This window comes from Myotis myotis, unplaced genomic scaffold, assembly GCF_014108235.1.
Source record: "Myotis myotis isolate mMyoMyo1 unplaced genomic scaffold, mMyoMyo1.p scaffold_m19_p_1, whole genome shotgun sequence".
Taxonomy (NCBI): Eukaryota; Metazoa; Chordata; class Mammalia; order Chiroptera; family Vespertilionidae; genus Myotis; species Myotis myotis.
In genome coordinates this window covers 214,616,574-214,639,341 of record NW_023416313.1, presented here as the reverse complement: position 1 = coordinate 214,639,341, position 22,768 = coordinate 214,616,574, and the positions used below count along the sequence as shown (strand labels likewise).

At 38.6% G+C, this 22,768-nt stretch overlaps 1 protein-coding gene across 14 annotated transcripts in view; it reads left to right on the top strand.

Annotated features, from left to right (window-relative positions):
• The window catches only part of EML5 (EMAP like 5), a 111,060-nt gene that overhangs the window by 47,689 nt on the left and 40,603 nt on the right, over window positions 1–22,768 (top strand). For 13 of the 14 annotated variants that reach the window (XR_004968428.1, XM_036314886.1, XM_036314874.1 and 10 more), the window contains 4 exons: window positions 5,786–5,927; window positions 19,358–19,510; window positions 20,445–20,576; window positions 22,025–22,113. Coding sequence is in view for 13 of the 14 variants with exons in the window: in XM_036314886.1 (XP_036170779.1) it covers window positions 5,786–5,927; window positions 19,358–19,510; window positions 20,445–20,576; window positions 22,025–22,113 (516 nt within the window). In the remaining variant the exon portion in view is untranslated. Of the gene's footprint in view, window positions 1–5,785; window positions 5,928–14,763; window positions 14,912–19,357; window positions 19,511–20,444; window positions 20,577–22,024; window positions 22,114–22,768 lie in introns of those variants that run through there. The other variant, XM_036314960.1, reaches the window with a different exon arrangement.

The window sequence follows — 22,768 nt, the reverse complement described above, 5'->3', positions numbered from 1 at the left end:
GCATACGGACACTCAGAGGAGGCGCAGTGCTGAAGTCAAATTCTGAGGTGCGGAGTGCGCGAGCGGGCTGGCGGTGGAGGGCGCGGTTGGCGTTTTCAATCGGGAGGGAGTCGCAGACTCTGAGCTCCAGATACAAGCGAGTCTTTAGCGACCCAGACTCAAACGGGAGAAGCGGGACTGTCTGGCTTCGGTCAGAGCGAGTGCAGCTTTCTCTCCGAGCTTTGCAGCAGTTGCTGGAACTCAGAGAGGCAGAGCCCCTGGGGACAGGACTGAGAGCCGCCATAACTGTTCTCCCCGGCCCACCCTGTTGATCCTGTGCAACCCGCCCCGCCCAAGCCCTGCACAGAGGCATTTGCCGGATAGCCTCAGGCAAAGGCTAGATTAGCACCTCCCTAGAGGACAGAAGTTCTCTCACTGCTGACACAGCTGATTCTCATAGCCACTTGGCCTGGAGGTCAAACCCTCCCTGGAATTAGCTACAACAATCAAGATTTAACTATAAGACTGCAAACAAAGACCACTAGGGGGTGCACCGAGGAAGCATAACAAAATGCGGAGACAAAGAAACAGGACAAAATTGTCAATGGAAGATATAGAGTTCAGAACCACACTTTTAAGGTCTCTCAAGAACTGTTTAGAAGCCGCCGATAAACTTAATGAGATCTACAAGAAAACTAATGAGACCCTCGATCTTATATTGGGGAACCAACTAGAAATTAAGCATACACGGACTGAAATAACGAATATTATACAGACTCCCGACAGCAGACCAGAGGAGCGCAAGAATCAAGTCAATGATTTGAAATGCGAGGAGGCAAAAAACACCCAACCGGAAAAGCAAAATGAAAAAAGAATCCAAAAATGCGAGGATAGTGTAAGGAGCCTCTGGGACAGCTTCAAGCGTACCAACATCAGAATTATAGGGGTGCCAGAAGATGAGAGAGAGCAAGATATTGAAAACCTATTTGAAGAAATAATGACAGAAAACTTCCCCCACCTGGTGAAAGAAATGGACTTACAGGTCCAAGAAGCGCGGAGAACCCCAAACAAAAGGAATCCAAAGAGGACCACACCAAGACACATCATAATTAAAATGCCAAGAGCAAAAGATAAAGAGAGAATCTTAAAAACAGCAAGAGAAAGAAACTCAGTTACCTATAAGGGAATACCCATACGACTGTCAGCTGATTTCTCAACAGAAACTTTGCAGGCCAGAAGGGAGTGGCAAGAAATATTCAAAGTGATGAATGCCAAGAACCTACAACCAAGATTACTTTATCCAGCAAAGCTATCATTCAGAATTGAAGGTCAGATAAAGAGCTTCACAGATAAGGAAAAGCTAAAGGAGTTCATCACCACCAAACCAGGATTATATGAAATGCTGAAAGGTATCCTTTAAGAAGAGGAAGAGGAAGAAAAAGGTAAAGATACAAATTATGAACAACAAACATGCATCTATCAACAAGTGAATCTAAGAATCAAGTGAATAAATAATCTGATGAACAGAATGAACTGTTGATTATAATTGAATCAGGGACATAGAAAGGGAATGGACTGACTATTCCTGGGGGGGAAGGGGTGTGGGAGATGCGGGAAGAGACTGGACAAAAATCGTGCACCTATGGATGAGGACAGTGGGTGGGGAGTGAGGGCGGAGGGTGGGGCGGGAACTGGGAGGAGGGGAGTTATGGGGGGAAAAAAGAGGAACAAATGTAATAATCTGAACAATAAAGATTTAATTAAAAAAAATAAAATAAAAGGAAAAAAAAAAAAAAGAAAATGAAGGGTGGGGCTGAAGTAGGTTTACCGTAGTTTGTATGGAAAATTTCATAATAAATAATAATACAAGAATAAACTTTTGTGTATTCACAGCTATAAGCCTACTTTTGCCCCACCCTGTATGTCAATAATAAAACAAAAAATCTAGAAATATATGCCTGGTGGTTTGGCTCAGTGGTTGAGCAACAACCCAGGCACCAGGAGGTCGAGTTCAATTCCCCATCAGAGCACATGCCCAGGTTGCGGGCTCCATCCCCAGTAGTGGGCGTGCAGGAGGCAGCTGATTGATTATTTTCTCTCATCATTGATGTATCTATCTCTCTCCCTTCCTCTCTCTGAAATTAATAAAAACATTTTTTAAAATTCAGAAATATAAAAATGTGTGTGGTAGAAATGTAAAATGAAACAGCAGGGAATGCTGTACTAATTTTTCACATGTACGTTTTCAATATGTATTATTTTTTTTTTGAAAAGTAGGGAGGGAAATAAATTGACAGCATAAAATACACTAAGTGAGGTAGGCTCTACCCCAGCGATTTTCAACCTTTTTCATCTCATGGCACACATAAACTAATTACTAAAATTCTGTGGCACACCAAGAAATATGTTTTTTGCCAATCTGACAAAAAAAATAAGAATAATTTTGTTTCATTCACACAGGATAACTATTGTTGTGTTGGCTGTTGTCATTTTTTTTATTTGACAGTCCAAGGGAAAAGAGGTCAGTGTCACTGACTAAATGGTCAGGTATTGCATGTTCTAAAACATCCTTGCTGCGCACCGATTGAAAATCGCTGATTTACCCTAATGAAAAATTGTCCTCATGCAACTCTATACAGTAACACCAATTTTGGGTTTGCCTTTTACACGTAAGAATAATTATGTTCTTTCTTAATACAGACTTTTTTTTTTCTCTAACTCTCACTTCACTCCTGTTAAGATACCAAAGAGGATACGTAAATGAGAATATTGCACATACTTCAATGTTAATATACTATCCTGATGTACCAAAGAGAATTTATAAGCAAATAACATATTTTATATTAAATTAACTGTCAAACTTTCATGTCTTATACGTTAATTTTAGTCACATCATATTCCATTGAAGTAAAGAGATGATGGCGTCGTGGAGTTTAACATGTTTATGATTTCTTGGAAAATAATAACATAAGTACACTTCTACAGATGAATCCATAGATGGAACTACTAAAACACACACCCACACATAATTTCATAATTATAAAATGACACCCTAATATTTTTATATTTATTATAGAGTTTAAGGTTTCAAATATACTCTTATGCATTAGGAACAAGATAAGGATACCAGTTCTCGCCATTATTGTTCAACTCTGTGTTGGGTTTTAGCAAGTTTAGTAAAACAAACAAAATAAAAAAAAAAGGTATGTTAGAAACAATACTGTCAATATTTGCAGAAATTATAACCCTATACATTGACTGTTCAAGAGAATAAACTGAAAATTTAGTAGAACTTATTAAGAACTTATGTGCAAAATCAACACATAAAAATCAATATAGTATTTCTATATATTAGCAATAACCAGTTAGAAAATATGAAACAAAAAGGGTACTCATAAAGAAAACTATACAGATAATCAGGAAAAAATACCGGTAAAAATATGCAAGGCCTGTATTAAGAAAAGTATACAATTTTACTAAAGACATAAAAGAACTGAGTAAATTACAAATTCAGTATGATCATAATCTAAATCCTAATGAAATTTTTTTACAGACTCTGAGACTTTAAAAAATATTTTAAAGTGGTCAAGAAATTTTTGAGAAATTCTTCATGCTAGAAATAAATATAAAACTGTAGTAATTAAAAGTGTAGCTATGTATGTATACAATAGGAGTATTCGTGTATATATATACCAAAAAGTATGGACAGCAATATTAGTAGCTGCAGAATTCTGTGGATCAGTGTGGGAAGTGTGCCTGTTAACAATATCAAGTACTGTAATCCATGAACATGGGATTTCTCCATTTACTTAGATCTTTAACTTTTTCAACAGTGTTTTATAATTTTCAGTGTGCAAGTCCCATATTTATTTTATTAAAGTGACTTATTTATTAGTTCTAATAGTTTTTTAGTGGATTTTTTTAGGATTTTCTGTACACAAGATTGTGTCATCTGCAAATAGAGATAGTTTTACTTCCCCCTTTTTAATTTGGATGCCTATTTCTTTTTCTTGCCTAATTAGTGGCCGGACTCTCTGCAAATGCTGAATAGAAGTAGTGAGAGCAGACATCCTTGTCGTGTTCCTAATTTTAGGGAGGACCCCTCCAATCTCACACCATTAACTCCAATTTTAACTATGGATTTTTCGGAGATGCCCCTTGTCAGATTGAGGAATTATTCTTTTCTTCCAAGTTTTTCTCCAAAGTCTTTGTCAAATGCTTTTTTCTCTATCGAAATTATCATGTGGTTTTGATTTTTTACTTTATTGATAATGATGTATTACGTTAATTGGTTTTCAGATTTTAAACCATTGCATTTCTAGTATGAATTCCATTTGGTTGTGGTGTATCATTCTATAATGAAATTAGTTTGCCAGTATTTCATACGGGATATTGGCCTGTAGTTCTCTCGTAGTGTCTATCTGGTATTGGTATTAGGGTAATACTGGCTTCATACAATGATTGGGGGAGTGTTCTTTCCTCTGGAGGTCTCTTTCCCTGAACACCACCAGCCGTTAAGGCTCTACTGTCTTCAACATTTCCCTGGAACATAAATTGCCCCACAGACTAAACCAATTAAATTCAGGCTTCTTAAAAGGAATAGTTCCCTAGGTTAGCGTGGGATTTTTTTTGTTGTTGTTTATTTTTTATTTTTTTACTTTTTAAGCAGTCTCCTCTCAGCTATCCCTGAGTTTTCCCAGCTTCTCTTGGATAAGCTAGCTGACTTTCGGTTTAGTCTGTATGTCCCTGGAGTCTGCCAGTTACATTTTATCACCACCTGCTGCCTCCATCGTTTTTGAGACCACCTCTAGGCCAGAACTTTTCCACATTAGCAGTAAATAACATCAGGTCCTTTGAGAAGAGATTAGAAGCTCTTTTATGGCTTTCTTCTCACCGCAGTCAAAACCTCTATCCAAGGTTCTGGAGTTGAGGGCGAGGACAATGGAGTGCTCTTTCCTTTAGAAGATGAGTGCTTGGTGTGTGTGTGTGTGTGTGTGTGTGTGTGCGCGCGCGCGCGCGCGCAATAACTTCAGGTCTTACTGGTTGACACTGAGGTCTCAGTATGCTCAGGGGCACTGCAGCTGGGGTAGGGCAACATTTCAGAGTGAGGGTGGGCAGAAGAGGGGCGATCCCACCTCTCAGCAGCACCTGCATCAGTAGCAGATACTGGGGGCAGGGTGAGAAATGCTGGCACCTGCCCCTTCTGGGAAGATACCCTCTAACTAATAACTGGTGAATAGGAGAGGGAGTGTCCTTGGTTTCCTTGTCTGTTGTGGAGCTTCAACATCAGTGAGTTAGGAAGAGGGAGAAGAGGATGGGTCTCAGCTCCAATACTGCAGACGCTCACTGTTCATCTCAGTTTTCTGAGTAAATGTTGCTTCACTTGTTGCTTTTCCTTGGAACCATATCCAGAGACCTGAAATGTGTGGTGTATTTTTGCTATTATTTTCACCACATTTACTGGTGAGGAGGTCTGTGGAACTCCTTACTCTGTCATGCAGGCTGTTCCCCCTACGTGGCCTTTATTAACATTCGAGGGCAGCCAAGTTCTACTTTCTTCCTCCAGTGAATGTTCTAGGATTTTAAGCTACTTTTCACAGTAGCTTGATTGTATTGTAATTGTGGAGATAAAGTTGTTACAAAGGTGTTTTATAGTGTATTCCGAAGATAAAGAGAAAAGTTTTAGTAGACTTACTCATTATTCATTGTTCTATCATTATCACATATTATCAAAAGTTGTCTTTCGTTGTTTTCTAAATCCACATAGCTTTAGGTTAAATTTATCTTAACTATGTTTTCTATATAGGGACACATGGAAGGAGAAGTGTGGGGTTTGGCCACACATCCTTATCTGCCCATCTGTGCTACTGTAAGTGATGACAAAACCTTGAGAATATGGGATCTCTCTCCTAGTCACTGTATGCTGGCTGTCCGGAAACTGAAAAAGGGTAAGAGGCTCTCAGACTTGAACATAGAGTAAGTGGTCACAATTTTTATAGCCCTCACAGATGTAAGAAAGCAATGGTCAGTATATTATAAAAGACTGAATATCCAGTCTATGTCCACTTGATCATGATGCTATATAAACAAAATTAATTATACCCAGTCTTTGCTTTATGGGACCTCCTGTGCTCATGCCTATCCTGAGCCAGTTTTCAGCTGGTTTGTGTTGGAAGAAAGAATATAGGAAGAAACAGAAGCTAAGCTTTCTACCCTTTATGACTGGGGAGTATGTGTAATTCAGAATTAAAAACTAAGAAAGAATGCCTTAACTTAAAAAGGTGTAGCAGAGAGGGAAATGGGACATATCTGTAATACTATCAACAATAAAAAATATATTTAAAAAAGGAGTAGCAGAGTTGATGGGAGGATATTTTAGGGTGAAACAGAACTGAGCACATTTGTAGGAGGTAAATGAGGCTGGCCTATCGGGGGGTAGAGAGGCAGAGGGTTCAGTTGATGGAGCAATGGTGTTTCTATCAGCTGAGGGCCGATGAGGATCTACAGAGCGCTTCAGATATTTTAGTAAAGTGGTAGGGAATGGTATTTTATAGTATGAGGATAATTATAGGCGGAACGCTGGTTGAAAAAGTTAGAAATGTGATAGAATCAGTAGATGAAGGGCAGGATCTGTCTGGATGTACTAAGGGCCTGCTGAAGTTATGTAACATGAATTTGTAATTTAGTCATTTAATTTACTTCCTTCTACTAACTTAAAAGTTACAGAGTCTGTCCTCTTCTTCTAGGGTTACTGTTAAATATTTAACATGTATCCTTAACAAAATCTGAGGCTAATCACAATCTCCAGAACACTTGAACTCCAGCCACTGTACTTCCTTTTTTTAAAGTTATTGATGTGCAGCCTTCTCATTCTTTGGTGGTTTGTTTGTTGGCAAGAATTAGAGAGAATTACCAAATATTTCAGTGGTTCTGTACCACTGAATTATAAATGTGAAAAGTTAAAACGGATTCCAAAACCACAGTCACACTTCTGTGTACACAGAAAAACCGTGTTACCAAATATTCTTTTCTTCACAGGGCCCTAGGAAGTCCTGATTAGTCAAATTTGGACCATACTTGGTTTTAACACCCATCAGATTTTCTTTCTTTTTTTTGAATGAAGTATAAGTGGCATATAACATTACGTTAGTTTTGGATATACAGTGATTTGGTATTTGTATATAATGTAAAATGATCACAATAAATCTAGTTAACATATACATCACCATACAGAGTTACAAAAATTTGTTTATTGTGCTGAGATCGTTAAGGTCTGTTATCTCAGTAATTTTCAAATATGAAATACAATGTTATTAACTGTAGTCACCATGCTGTACATTACACCCCCATGGCTTATTTTATAACTGGAAGTTTGTACCTTTTGACTTCCTTCACCCATTTTGCCCACCCCCAAGTTCTCTGTATCTATAAGCTTTGGGTTTGTTGTTTGTTTTAGATTTCACATGTAAGGGAGATCGTATGGTATTTGGATTTCTCTGTCTCACTTACTTTAGTATTAGTAGCACAATGCCTTCAAGGTTCATCCATGTTGTTGTAAATGGCAAGATTTCAGTCTTTGTGATGGCTATTTAAATAATAGCTCATTGTGTGTGTGTGTGTATGTGTTTGTGTGTGTGTGTGTGTGAGAGAGAGAGAGAGAGAGAGAGAGAGAGAGAGAGAGAGAGAGATACATTTTCTTTATCCATCCACCCATCAGTGGACCCTTTGGTGGTTTTCATATCTTGACTATTGTAAATAATGCTGCAGTGAGTAGAGGAGTACATACATATTTTTGAGTTAGTGTTTTTGCTTTCTTCAGGTAAATACTCAGGAGTAGAATTGCTGGATTATATGGTAGTTTTACTTTTTATTTTTTTAGGATTTCTGGGTTTTTTAATCCACTTCAATTGGATATTATTGTTTTAGGCAGTCAGAGTTTACTTAGGTTATCTATGCTTATACATTTCTTTGTTCACCTTTTTTTCTTATATCTCAGACTTTTTTTCTTGTATCAGTTTCTTTCTTCCTAAAATACAGTCTTAGAGTTTTTCTATAAAGATTTGTTGGAAATTCCTTCAGCTTCCTTTGTCCAACTCAGTGGCATAGTAAAAACAGACTGGTGGGAGTGGTCCATTCTGGCAGCTGAAGTATTTTATAACTGACATCACAATTCTTAAAAAGCAAACTCTTTTTATTCAGTTTTATTATTGTTGTTTTAAATTCTCATTAGGCAATGCATTGCCACTCAGGGTGGACTATTGCCACCACCCTGCCCTTAGTACTCTACAGTCTGAACATGTTTTGATTTTTTTTTTTTTTAAATATATTTTATTGATTTTTTACAGAGAGGAAGGGAGAGAGATAGAGAGTTAGAAACATCGATGAGAGAGAAACATCGATCAGCTGCCTCCTGCACATCCCCAACTGGGGAAGTGCCTGCAACCCAGGTACATGCCCTTGACCGGAATCGAACCTGGGACCCTTCAGTCCGCAGGCCGACGCTCTATCCACTGAGCCAAACCGGCTTTGGCGATGATTTTTTACTTTCATTCTTAAATGTTAATTTAACTGCTTCTGGAGTTTTTAGTTGAGAGTTATAATCCCTCTGGTTTCTACTATCTCTTTTACTTTGTTGTATAATTCTGTAATTTAATAAAATCATGAATGTATGCATTTTATTTTAATGTATTCTGTTTAGGATTTGGCGTGCTTCCTAACTCTATGGATTTATGTCTTGTATAAGTCCTGAAGAATTGTCTGCCAGAAGTACTGGCTCCTTTTAGGACTGGATCTTTATATTAGACTAGAGGCCCAGTGCACAGTGCACTAGTAGGGTCCCTAGAGGCTGCCAGCGGCTGGCCGGGGACTCCCTCCCTTCCCCCAGCCAGCCCCACCCCCTGCTGGAACTCCTGGATGAACTCCCAGTTGAGGGGACAATTTGCATACTATGCTTTTATTATTTAGGATTGCAGAGGAGAGTCATGATTCTGTATTTTTGTTTTTACATATTCTTCTCCACTTTTTAAAAATGTCATCATTGATCCAAGAGAAAGTCAGGTGGATTTTTATAACTGCAGAGAGATATGTATGGTTTTATACTGGTTGAGTTAATTATAACAAAATTACTGAAGTTATGGTCCTGAGGTTTAACATTTTATTTTAAAAGTCATTATAGTTAATGTAGACCACCTTATGAGAATTTTGCCAAACAAATAATTCAATTTTATAGTAACTAGTTATAGAATAACCAGAAGTTTGAACATGCAGCATGAATAATGCCCATATTCTTGATGTGTGTTAATACTTTCTGAATATTTGCTAGCCTTTTATACGTATATGAATAATGGTGTATTGGAAAGTTCCTGTTAGAAATTTTTATCCCCTGGCTTCAGCTGTTAATTATAATCAAACCTGAATTTTTAATAGACTTTTTATTTTTTACTTCTACACTATTATTTTATGTCTTGGCTAATTTCATATTTTCTTTCTGTCTCTCTGTGTAGTGTTCTGGAAATTTTCTTTTTTTTTTTAATTTTATTTTTTTATTTTTATTTTTATTTTTTTATTGCTTAAAGTATTACAAAGGGTATTACATATGTGTCCATTTTATCCCCCCGCCCTAGACAGTCCCCTAGCCTCCCCTATCCCCCAGTGTCTTATGTCCATTGGTTATGCTTATATGCATGCATACAAGTCCTTTAGTTGATCTCTTACCCCCCTACCTCCTGCCCCCCCAACCTCCCCGGCCTTCCCGCTGCAGTTTGACAATCTGTTTGAGGCAGCTCTGCCTCTGTATCTATTATTGTTCAAAAGTTTATAGTGGTCTCTATTATCCATGAATGAGTGAGATCATGTGGTATTTTTCCTTCATTGACTGGCTTATTTCACTTAGCATAATGCTCTCCAGTTCCATCCATGACGTTGCAAATGGTAAGAGTTCCTTCCTTTTTAGAGCAGCATAGTATTCCATCGTGTAGATGTACCACAGTTTTCTAAGCCATTCATCTACTGATGGGCACTTAGGCTGTTTCCAGATCTTAGCTATGGTGAATTGTGCTGCTATGAACATAGGGGTGCATATATCCTTTCTGATTGGTGTTTCTGGTTTCTTGGGATATATTCCTAGAAGTGGGATCACAGGGTCAAATGGTAGTTCCATTTGAAGTTTTTTGAGGAAACTCCATACTGTCTTCCATAGTGGCTGCACCAGTCTGCATTCCCACCAGCAGTGCACAAGTGTTCCTTTTTCTCCACATCCTCTCCAGCACTTGTCGTTTGCTGATTTGTTGATGATAGCCAGTCTGACAGGTGTGAGATGGTACCTCATTGTTGTTTTGATTTGCATCTCTCGGATGATTAGTGACTTTGAGCATGTTTTCATATGTCTCTTGGCTTTCTGAATGTCCTCTTTTGAAAGGTGTCTATTTAGGTCCTTTGCCCATTTTTTGATTGGATTGTTTATCTTCCTTTTGTTAAGTTGTATGAGTTCCCTATAAATTTTGGAGATTAGGCCCTTATCAGATATGACATTGGCAAATATGTTTTCCCACACAGTGGGTTTTCTCGTTGTTTTGTTCATGGTTTCTTTTGCTGTGCAGAAGCTTTTTATTTTGATGTAGTCCCATTTGTTCATTTTCTCTTTAGTTTCAAGTGCCCTAGGAGCTGTATCAGTGAAGAAATTGCTTCGGCATATGTCTGAGATTTTGTTGCCTTTGGATTCTTCTAGAATTTTTATGGTTGGAAATTTTCTTAAGATATTTATTCTAGCTCTGACATTTTTTTTTATAGCACCATCTATTTTACCTACCCATTCTGTATTTAATTCTGATAATTCTCATTTTTAGGACTTCTGTGTGTTTTCATATTTGCCTTAGATTTTTTATATTATTCCTTATATTTTATATTTCCTCCTTTATGCCTTTAATCTTATCTAATCAGATAAAAAATCTAAAATGTAGTTATTTGCCCAGCCAGTGTTGTTCAGTGCTTGAGTGTCAACCCGTGAACCTGGAGGTCACTGTTCAATTCTAGGTCAGGACACATGCCCAGGTTTCAGGCTCGATCCCCACTAGGGGGCATGCAGGAGGCAGCCTATCAATGATTCTCTCTCCCTCTCCTTTCCTCTCTCTGAAGTCAATAAAAACATATATTTTTTTTAAATCTAATTACTTGACAGCCTTGCAGATCTGACCACGCTATGTTTTTCTTTATGCTGTTTTGAGATTATTTTCCTGCTGACTCCATCCTGGCAGTCCATTTTCTTGTGTGCTTGAAAATTTGGATTTTACGTTCATGTTTGGTTGCTTTCTTTACCTGTGGGAATCCTCTGAGGTCTGAATTGAAGGTGTATTCTTCTGGAGATTTTGCATTTTCTTCTGCCACGTGCCTGGGGTGCTACCATCCAGAACTACTAACAATTAATTTCTTTGACTGGGATTGCTTAGATCATGTCAATATTATAGCTTCAAATCTATGATCTACACAAGCCACCCCTGTTCGTGAATTCTCAAGTATGATTTTTCAACTCCTCTAGCACCCAGGCCAGGGTAGACACATCTATGTCTTTCTTTTCTGCCAGGCACATTTTTTTAAAGTCTATTCTTCCCTTGAGATAGGATTGTATTTCTTTAAGTCTGTTCTTCCCTTGAGATGGGATTGTATTTCTGGAGCAAAATGACAATACAGGTATTTGGAGGATATTTTTTGACACACACACACAAATTATGTAATTAAATATTTGTATTTTATTTCTTAAGTTATTTACAAATCAAAACAAAAGTTATGAAAGTAAAAATCAATGAAACTAAATAGTATATTTAAATACAGAATTTGTAAACATAAGTAATCGAGTTAACCCAGTTATAAATTTTCTCTTTCATCTTCATATAACATGATCTCTTCTGTGATAGCTTCGAGGACATTTTTTTAATAACTTTTTTTTTTCATGGAAACTAGAGTATGTAGTTCTTTTGTTGATAGTAAGCTATGTTTGTTTCAGAGAAAGCATTTCCAATCCTCTTTGTCTTTAGATTTATGATTGATGGAAGGAAATTCTAATTCATTGTTATTATATCTAATATGGGTTGAATTGTGTTCCCCCAAAAGATATGTGGGAGTCCCCACCCCCAGTGCCTGTGAATGTGACCTTATGTGGAAATAGAGTCTTGCAGATACAGTCAGGGTAAGAGGAGGTGACACTGGAGCAGCATGGGCTCTAAGTCCAGTGGCTGTGTCCTTGTGAGAGGGCTACATGAAGACGTAGGGACACAGACACACAGGAGAATGCCATGCAGTGGCAGGCAGAAATGGAGGCGTGAGGCATCTATAAGCCAAGGGCAGCAGTGACTGTCGGCAACCTCCAGAAGCAAGGAAGAGGCAAGAAAGGGTCTTTCCTAGAGCTTTCCGAGGGGGCGTGGCCCTGCCAGCACCTTGTCTGGGGTGTTCTAGCCTCCAGAACTGCGAGAGAATAGACTTGTGTTGTCCTAAGCACCCCCAGTTTGTGGTGGTTTTGTATGGCAGCCCTAGGAAACCAATGTTCCACTTCACAAAGTCTTTGGAGTAGAGTAAGAATTATTCTCAGCCGAAACGTTGCTTAGTTGACTTTTCTCTATAAAACGTGAGAGAAGGAAGAAACTAAAGAAGCGTACTTTATATAACCCATGTTGAATTTTAAAAACTTAATATAGTATATAACTCCACATGTGTCAAGATGCTAATGATTCAGATATCAGAATATTTTTAAATTTGGAAATAATGGTACTACATTTTCACTACTGGTATTTTGGAACTTAAAATTAACATCAAATTTGGAAACCAGTATTATATGAATACAATGAGTATATAGCTCCTCAAAAATTCTAGTTTTACTCAGGAGGTGCTGAGGCAAGACTAGTCTCTTCTGCCCTCGGGAATATATGACTTTATTCTATCGCTTTTGTTTCCTGCTCCCTTTTTATTTTTGATCCCTGGGGAGTTTTTGTTTTAGTTTTTAAGGATTCTTGTTACATTAATCTTTACTTAAACTCAACTTCCCACCTGCTGTATTCTGTCCCCAGCCAGCTGAATAGGGTTGAGTAAAATGCATCTGTGATGCTTGGCCGCACCACCGCCCTCCTTGTGGCAGAGCTCCTCAGAGCACAGTAGCCAATACTCCCGTCACAAACCACTGCAGTTAGGCTTTTATCTCTGCCGGTCCATTGAGCCTGCTGCCAATCTCCTGGTCAGCTCTCAGTCCTCATCTTAATCACCTACAGCTAGATTTTGATGTAATGGATTATTCCTTCTTTCTCTTCTGAAATGAGTTCCTCACTTGGCTCAGGTTCCCCCTTCTACTTCACTGCCTTCTTTCTTTGTTTCCTCTGATGGTCCTGCCTCTTCTTCCCACTCTCTACATGCAGAACTGCTTCTGGGGTTCTCTCCCTGGCCTTCCTTTTCTCATGTGTACACTCCCACTTCAGGTATTTTATCAGTCATTGTTCAGTCATAACACAGAGACCATGCTAGTCATTTGAACTGGGAAAATTTAATAAAAAGAACAGTTAATTAGTAAAATGTGGTTACCTACTGAAAAAGCTATAAAAGCAGCCACAGTAGAAGGCAGACACTAGCCCTAGTTAGCTGGGGAGAGGGAATGAAGAAAGAACGTGATGGAGATTCAGACCTAGATTGGAAAAGGTGTGGCTGCCATCAGAACACGGTCTGTCCGTGGTGAGGAAGCTCGCTGGCGGCTGCAGGCCTCAGTGGGACAGTGCACATGCTCACTGGGGAAGTAAAGCTTGCTGGAGGGCACAGGCCAGGGCTGAATGGCAGGATCACTGCTTAGAGAAAAAGCACCCAGGCCAAAGGCTGTTGTCTGGGCAGAGCATCTTTCAGGGTCACCCCTGCATGGAGTTGCAATGCTTTCAGATGGGTACGAACATACTGTGTAGAAGCATCTGTAAACCTGGCTAAGTTTTGTTTCTTCTTCAGCCAACTGATGAGAAGGAATACCTATGAGGCCAGAGGTATAGACAGAGAGAGAGAGGAGGCATTGCAGTGAGAATTATTGTTGAAGGATTCTGATGCACCTGTTCATGCAGATTACTTGTAACTTCCAGGTCTGTCCAAGCCTGGTCTTTCATACTCCATTCCCACCTGATGGGTTGCTGCTGTGCACACCCAGTTGTGGTTAGGTTGGTCACAAAACTTTCAGGTCAGGATAGGAAGGCTCTGGACACACAGGCACCTGTATCCCATAGTTAGGCATTTACTCTCTAACAAGTTCTAGTAGCAGACCGGAAGCAGCTTCTCAAAAGGAAAATACTTATCTGTAAAGGAGGGCATGCATTTTCTCTCAAATCTGAGAGCTCTGCAGTGTGATTCTCCTTTGGTGGCCTTCCAGAGGCTCCGTGCAGCTCCCCTGTTTACCACAGACACGTTGAGCATCATTGGAGCTGCTGGGCCATCAGGCCCAGTGGGAAATCAGCTTGCCTTGGCCCCCCTGGATGCTGAAGCCTTGTAGGTGACTTGATAGATGGGTAGAAGCAGCTCATTCAGATGTGGTTGATGTTGCCCAAAAAGGCCGACCAAGCATTTTGCTCCTTTTGTTTGTGATAGGTGATGTGGGGCACAGCCACTTGACTTTCACTTTGGAAAGAACATCCTGACATAGTCCAGATCATTGGGTCCCAGGAAACTTCACTGAGGTGGCAGGTCCCTGAATTTTTGTGGGATTATCTGCCATGCTCTTGATTTGCTTATGTCTTATTAAGGCATCTAAAGTACTTGTTGCTTCCTGCTCCCCAGATCCATTCAACATAATGTCATCAATGTAGTGGACCATTGAGATGTTTTGTGGAATCTCAAGACGATCAGGATCTCTGTGGACTATATTATGGCAAAGAACAGGAGAGTTGAAATAGCCCTGAGGCAAGGCTTTGAAGGTGTACACAGATACAAGCCAGGTAAAAGCAAACCGCTTGTGGTTGTCCTTACAAGTTGATATGGAGAAAACAGCACTAACCAAGGCAATGGCTGCATGCAAAACGCTAGGGGCTGTGCTAATGTGCTCTAGGAAAGATCCAGAAGAATGCATCTGGAAGAGTAACTTCAATTAGAGTCATCACTGAATAAACATATTATCCATAGTTGTAACCTTAATATCCACCTGATTTGAGCCCAGACCAAGCAGGCAAGTCTTGATGACGTGACAGGTATTCTCACTCCTGCTGTTGCCGGCCGTTGGAGGTGTCACTGATGTTTGCATTGTCAGGCTTGCAGTTTTGATTCTGGTTTATTGTCTTGGTAGAGAGAGGAATTTCGAGGGTTTTCACTTAGTTCTTCCTGTCATAATGACCTCACCCCATGGCACACAGAGTCAGTGTAGAGGATCCTACCGATTGCCCAGTATATCTATTCAAATTCAGGAATTGGGTGAGGTCCACAGACAACCTGAGTGCCCTGATTCACAACTGGACTAAATCCTCACCTACCACATGCTCACCTTAGGCCCCACTCCTGCTGGTGTATAACACAGCACTTTGTAGGCTCAAGAATTAATGTCAGTTCAAAGCTTGTGTCTGGTAATTCCTGAAAGTTTGGCTATTTTTTTTCTCAGTCAAAGTCATCCTATTAAGTGCCCACGGATGCTTGGAAGGAAGTTTACTTTACATACTGTGGCAATGCTGAGGAGTTCTTCCTTAATGGGCCTGGCCTCCCCTTTAATCAAGGAGCTCTGAGTATAAATTGGCTCAGGTCTGAAAAGCAGTTGAGAATCTGTGACTCTCCGTTGTGGTATTTAAGTGGTGATTTAAGTCAGGTTTTTTAGTCATCCAATATGGAGTTTCTTCTGTTACATAGATCAATCACTAATCTAGTAGTCTACTCATCGGTTTCATTTCTGGAGACATCGTGATAAATTAGCCACCAACAGAAATCCCCACATGCCAACACATTCTATCACTACATCCCTGCTGCCTTTTTGCTAAAGAGAACACACGTGGTATTTGGTGGTTGTGATGCTTCTTGCCTCTGCTTCTTCAGGTTATGCTGGTTGAAACAGGGAGCCCATATCAATGGGACACCTCCCATTTCTGACCCACACAGGAGGACAGTCACAGAGCTCCTCCAGGATGCAGATGCTGCCCTCACTTAATGTATTTCTCGGTGCCTTTGTGAGGGGATGTTTTCTAGACTTTTTTGGAGGGTGTAGGTCATGGGTGGGTGTGCAGGTTGCATATGAAAAATCTATTTTAACATTCTTATCTCCCTAAGCTTTTGGGAGTCCTTCCTCTATATCAGGTGTTAGCCCATGGATGAAACCCAGCCCATGATTTTATAAATAAATGTTACTGAAGCGAAGTCATGCCCATTCCTTTATGTATTATCTAAGTCTACTTTTGCACTACAATACAGAGTGGAGTAGTTGTGACAGAGACTGTATGACCCACAAAAGTGAAAATATTCGGTATCTGGTCCTTCATCAAAAGATTTTCCAACCTCTGCCCTAGAGCATGCTGGATGAGATCCAAGCTGGGGGACTAGTGACAGCAGAGGAATGCGTGGCTATGATGGTTCTTCAGAGACTAAACGTCTCCTTGCCAAGGCTTCTGCCTAAGAAAGTCACTCCTCTCGTAGGCAGGAGAGCAAGCAGTCTCTTTGCACTGGCCAGTGAGAGTCGGAATGTACTCTCAAGATTCTCAGTTTTGTTAGATTTCAACCCAATGATTGCATTCCAAGTTTCAACATTCCCTTTCTTCCCAATCAATGCCCTAAACTTTCACATAAGAAACTTGGTGAGGCTTTGATTTTAAGTTGTAAATTTTAAACCAATGCAATTAAATTTTGTGTTTAATTTTCAGCAATATCAGCCCTGTCAGAGATTTTTTTTTTAAGATTTACCTGGAAGCTCTCTCTTTTTTCAGACCATAACTCGTGCTGAGAATTTTGGGACCTGAGCTTACTACTTCTTTCTATCAATGTCCATGCACTCAGTCTTTGTAGTCATCGTTATTTTTTTTTTTAAATATATTTTATTGATTTTTTTTACAGAGAGGAAGGGAGAGAGATAGAGAGTTAGAAACATCGATGAGAGAGAAACATCGATCAGCTGCCTCCTGCACATCCCCCGCTGGGGATATGCCCGCAACCCAGGTACATGCCCCTGACCGGAATCGAACCCGGGACCTTTCAGTCCGCAGGCCGACGCTCTATCCACTGAGCCAAACCGGTTTTGGCATTATTTTTGTAATGCTCAAGGACAACAGCCTTTTGGACTCGTAGGGCACTTATTTCAGTAGGTACATATCATAAGCAACCGCAGGATATAACTTAACTAATTGTTATGCCAGTGCATACCTTGTATTACTAAGCATCCCATTTCTCATTGGCAGAGACTTAGCACTGTGCTCAAGCCCAAAGACATGACCAAATCAATTCCAGAAGTCCTCTCTTTAATGGTCTGTCTCCTATGACCACGTCAGCACCCATTCTATATCAGTCAAGAAACAAGAAACAATTTCTTGACTGATACCCCAGTAATTTGAACAGGGAAAATTTAATATGAAGGGTTAACTAATAAAAGGGTTTGGAAAAAAAGGATTCTTGAGGGATATAGAAGTAGCAACTGCAGAAAGCAGCTACCACCCACAGGGCGAGTGGACAAGAACAAGGAATGAAGTCTGAGGATGGACCCTTTCCCTCTTTCCCCAGGCTGAGATTCAGATCTTTTTGGAGAGGGTGTGGGTGTCACAGGAACTACAACCTGCCCTTGGAAAAGAAACTTGCCAGAGGGCTGATCTGCTGTGGTGTCAGAGAAACTCCCCCATAAGTGCCCCAGAAAAGTCCTTCCTTCTGCTTTTGCCTTGTAGGGGCCCTTCAGCACCTCCTACTGGCCAAAATCAAGGCAGCTGGCAAAGGGAAAATGTCTACAGGGTCCAGCTACAGTATCACATACCAGGAAAAGGGTGGATTTGGAGCTGAGTGGCAATCCAATATAAAAAAAGGCTTATATGCAAATCAACTGAACAGCGGAATGACTGGTTGCTATGACACATACTGACCACCAGGGGGCAGACGCTCAACACAGGAGCTGCCCCCTGGTCGTCAGCCAGAAGCCCTGAGCCGGGTTTACAACTGGCGAGTGCAGCCTAAGCTGTCAGTCAGATATCCCCCAAGGGCTCCGGGACAGCAAGAGGGCACAGGCTGGGCTGAGGGATGACACCCCCCCCCCAAGTGCACAAATTTCATGCACCGGGCCTCTAATAAATTAATAAGTTGTTATCCAGTTTCTTGGCTCTAGCTGCTATCTGTATGATACTGCTTCCCATATTTATCCCTCAGCCTCTTCTCCCTGGAGCTCCAGAGAAGAACTGGCTCTGTCATGTCTTCGCTTGAGTTGTTCATAGGCATCCTTAACTTAGTGGGTATAAAACCAAAATTTCTGCCTTTCCTAATTTTCCCCCATCTCAGTAAATGGAATCACCATTCAAACAAAAACATAGCCTTCCTTGACTTTTGTATTTTTCTCTTAGTCCATCGTCCAAGTCTTGCCAGCTCTATTTTCAAAATATCCAAATCCTGCCATTTCTCATCACCTCTTTTGCTGCCACCCTGCTCCATGTCATCATCTCTTGACTCTTAAATCTCAAAAACCATGGCTTAGATTTCTGCATTATATGCTTGATAATAAAATAACTACTTGATCCTAATTCATTCTGTAATTTTTCATTCTATAACAGCTGTACCCGATCCCTCCCTTTCCAAATTTTTCACAAGGCATCAAGTCTTAGGAATTTTAATGTGCCTGCTGCATCCCCTACTGTTAGGAAAGCTCATTTTTATGTGGCTGCCACTGCAGCACTAACCCTTATTTTCAAAAAAAATAAAATAATACTAACATTATTATTTCTTCATGTGTGGTTTTGAAACATATATAGATAGATATTCCTAGCTGAAACTAATAATTGACTATTTTCAGATTTTTTAAAATTTGAAAGCATTTTTATAAAGATGACTGTATATCTTTAATTTCTGATTTGTTGGTTAGAAACTACAAAGGTAACCACCCACCCGCAAAAAAATTTTTCACATATGTCATTGGCTTTTTATACTAGTTGAAAACTCTCACTCTTGTTCAGCGACTTAATTTCTTTTAAGGTGAGCCTCAGTACTTGATTTTGTTACTTTCAGAAGAGGGAATGGTTTATATTAATTATTGCTTAGAATTCCGTACCATTGATTTCCATAGAAGACTTTATTACCTGGATCTCTTGATTCCTTTTTAATATTGATTTGAGGTGACAATAAGAATAGGGATCCTCTTTGAAATTAAAGGCTCTTTAAATACATACTTTTTTTAATAAAAGAAAGTCGCCTGATGTGTACTGTCTTCCTCTTTTAGGTGGACGATGCTGCTGTTTTTCTCCTGATGGTAAAGCTTTAGCTGTAGGTCTCTGTGATGGAAGTTTCTTAATGGCAAATGCAGATACTCTCGAGGATCTTGTATCTTTTCACCACAGAAAAGATATTATTTCAGATATCCGATTCTCTCCAGGTCAGATTCTATTGAAATCACATTTGATTATTAACTTGGGTCTGGCAATGTGTAAATAAATCAATGCATGATTTTTATTAGCCGTTATTTTAAAATATGCTTTTATTAATTTTTTAGAGAGAGAGGAAGGGATAGGGAGAGAGACAAAGTCGATTGCCTCCTGCATGCCCCTTTTCGGGGTTTGAGCCCACAACTCCAGCGTGTGCCTGACCGGGAATTGAGCCAGTCACCTCTTGGTGCATGGGACCATGCTCAACCAATTGAGCCACACTGGCCAGGGCTATTAACTGTTATTTTTTCTAAGAATTTTACTTTTTTTTACTAGAAGATGCAGTATGGTGAGAGGTAAAAGCCCTGTATAAGATCAGTGACAAAATGACAATCCAGTCACTAAATTCTCTGTGTGACTTGGGCCCAGGCACTACTCTGAGTTTCAGTTTCTTCATTTGCAACATAAAAGGATTGGAGGGACTATCTTCACTTTAATCTTAATGCTTTTGAAATTATATTTTTCTCTCATCAATTTCTACACACTATTGATAAGAAAACCTACTATAATGTAGGAATTACTAATGTTAAGGCAAAATGTATCTATGTTGGTTTACTTCTATTTTTTTCTTAAATTTATAAGGTTGTGTTTTTTGTGTTTTTTTTGTTGTTTTTGTTTAAATGCTTAGTGTACCAAAATTATATTGTATATAATTTTTGACATTTGCTTTACACTTAACTACTTTACTACACTACAAAACTTACTTATTGTTAATTAGAATATATTTTTAAAATATGTCACCTTCTATCATTTGACACACATAGCTTGTTATAACTTACAAAACAACTGAGTTTCTCCCAGAAAATATTAATACAACTCTAGTTGTACAATGTAAAAAACATTTCTAAAAGTAGAAAATGACAGGCAACCATGTTTCCATAACAGGTTCTGGAAAATATCTCGCAGTAGCATCCCATGACAGCTTTGTGGATATATACAATGTAATGAGCAGTAAACGAGTGGGAATATGCAAAGGCGCTACGAGTTATATCACCCATATTGACTGGGACATTAGAGGTAAGAATTTAAATAACTTACTATTTTGTAAAAGTTTCATTTGATTTAGTATTACTAATTTAGAGAAGCAAAAAGTGATTCAACAGATGAGTTCAAAAGCATTGTGAAAAGAAATTATTCACAAAATTATTTTCCATTGCTTTATTTCACATCTGAAGATGCATGCCATGAGTTTAGACTTTTCAGTATTTCTTCCAGTATAATTCAAATGATGGCACAGTAAGTGTAAACTCTTTAATTTGTAAAGTAATTTAAATATTACCCAAAATAATATTATTCATTTGTCCTGGTTTTTGTCAAAAAAGCTTGACATAAATAGTAACGGAAAGTAGGTATGTTAGAATTTTAAAGTGATTTTCCCTTGTCTGATATAATTACATTCCCTAAAAATTATATTCATAATTGTATAACATGCACAGTTTAATATCATTGTGTTTTAGCAGAATGCATGGCATATGACAGCGTTTAATAAGCTTGGATAAATGCTAAATATTTTAAATGCTCCATTTTTAAGGATTTTTAAAAATTGATTTTAGAGAGAATGAGGAAGGAAGAGAGAAAGAGAGACATGATTTTGTTGTTCCACTTATTTTTGCATTCATTGATTGCTTCTTGTAATGTCCTGACCGGAGATTGAACCTGTAACTAGATGTAGCTAGATGACTTTCTAACCAACTGACCTACCGTTTTTAAGGATTTTTGTTTCATGTATTCATCTCTATAAATCTAGTATTGTAAATCAGTTTTTTTTAAGTACTATTGAACAAAATTTTAAAATTTCAAAATTAGTTTTCAGGTTTTTTTTTCATGTACATGATAACAGAAATAGTTTTTATATGTAGACATACACAAAAATGAAACCACTTATGAATTTAATTACTTAATTATATAGAAAGTAATAAAATCAAATGTTCTTAATATATGTTGACTGCAAAGGAAAATGGTTTTTGTGTTTAAACTTAATTTTTCCCATAAAAGTTAAACATGATACTAAATGTATATGTATTTGTATTTTATATTTGTGTATGTAATTTTTTCACATTTGAAAATTTTATTCAAATGTCCCAACTTCCTTCTAGAACAATTGTATCAGATTATATGCCCAACATCAGGTTTCACACCCATGGCAGCAATTAGAATTGTTAAATCTTGTTTAATTTTTGGCATGGTTAGGTGAAAAAATGGTATTTCTTGTTTTAGTTTGCATCTCTAAATTATTTGTTATCATAGACTTTTGTAATTTTTATCAACTAGTATTTTTCCTTTTGACATATAAGGTTCATATTTTTATATAGTAAAAGTGAATTTTATTAAATGGTTTTCTATATAATTTCAAGTTTTCATGCTATGTGTGTAATGGTCTCTATTTTAAGATTATAAAATTATAAACATATAAAATTATAAATATATGACTGTGTATGTGTGTGTATTTTTGCCTTCCTCTGAAGGAAAACTCTTACAGGTTAACACTGGTGCTAAAGAACAGTTATTCTTTGAAGCTCCCAGAGGGAAAAGACAAACCATCCCCAGGATGGAGGTAGGAAGACAGTAGAGCTTGTGAGTCGGTGCGACTAAACATGGTTACAGAGCTGATGCCCACTCTCCTTTAGTTACACATGAAGCCTGTTTTGGGTTATTCAAATGATGGATATTCTTTTTCTGAGTTTATTTTGTGGGGTCAGACCACATTGATGGGAAAAGGAAGAGATGCTGTAGTAAGAAAGCATCGTTACGTCCAGCTATGCGCCAATGACTTCCGTAAAGCACAGGAAGTGTGCCATAGCAAGCAGATGGCATGACACCCCAGATTAGAGTACTGCAGGGGGGTCGAATCTTTTGGAACCCATATGCTTAGAATGCTTATTGGCAAATTCCTGCTTAAAGAAAGGAAAATAAAGTGTTCAGTTTTGTGCCTGACAACATTAGCAAAAGTTGTTGTCATGACATGGCTGAGGAAGAGAGGTTAAACAAATTTAACATGAAAGTGGCTTAATACGGAAGAGACTGTAAATAAAAGTTCATAATTTCCAACAGTGATTAATTGGAAAACATGCTTATAATGTATTAGTAGAAATTTAGATGTGAAAGGTAAGAATAACTTCCTTGATTATTCAAAGGGCAGAAATAAGCTTATTCCTTATCACTGCATGCTCATCACTAGAACACACAGTGTATCTATGAGTACATCTTTA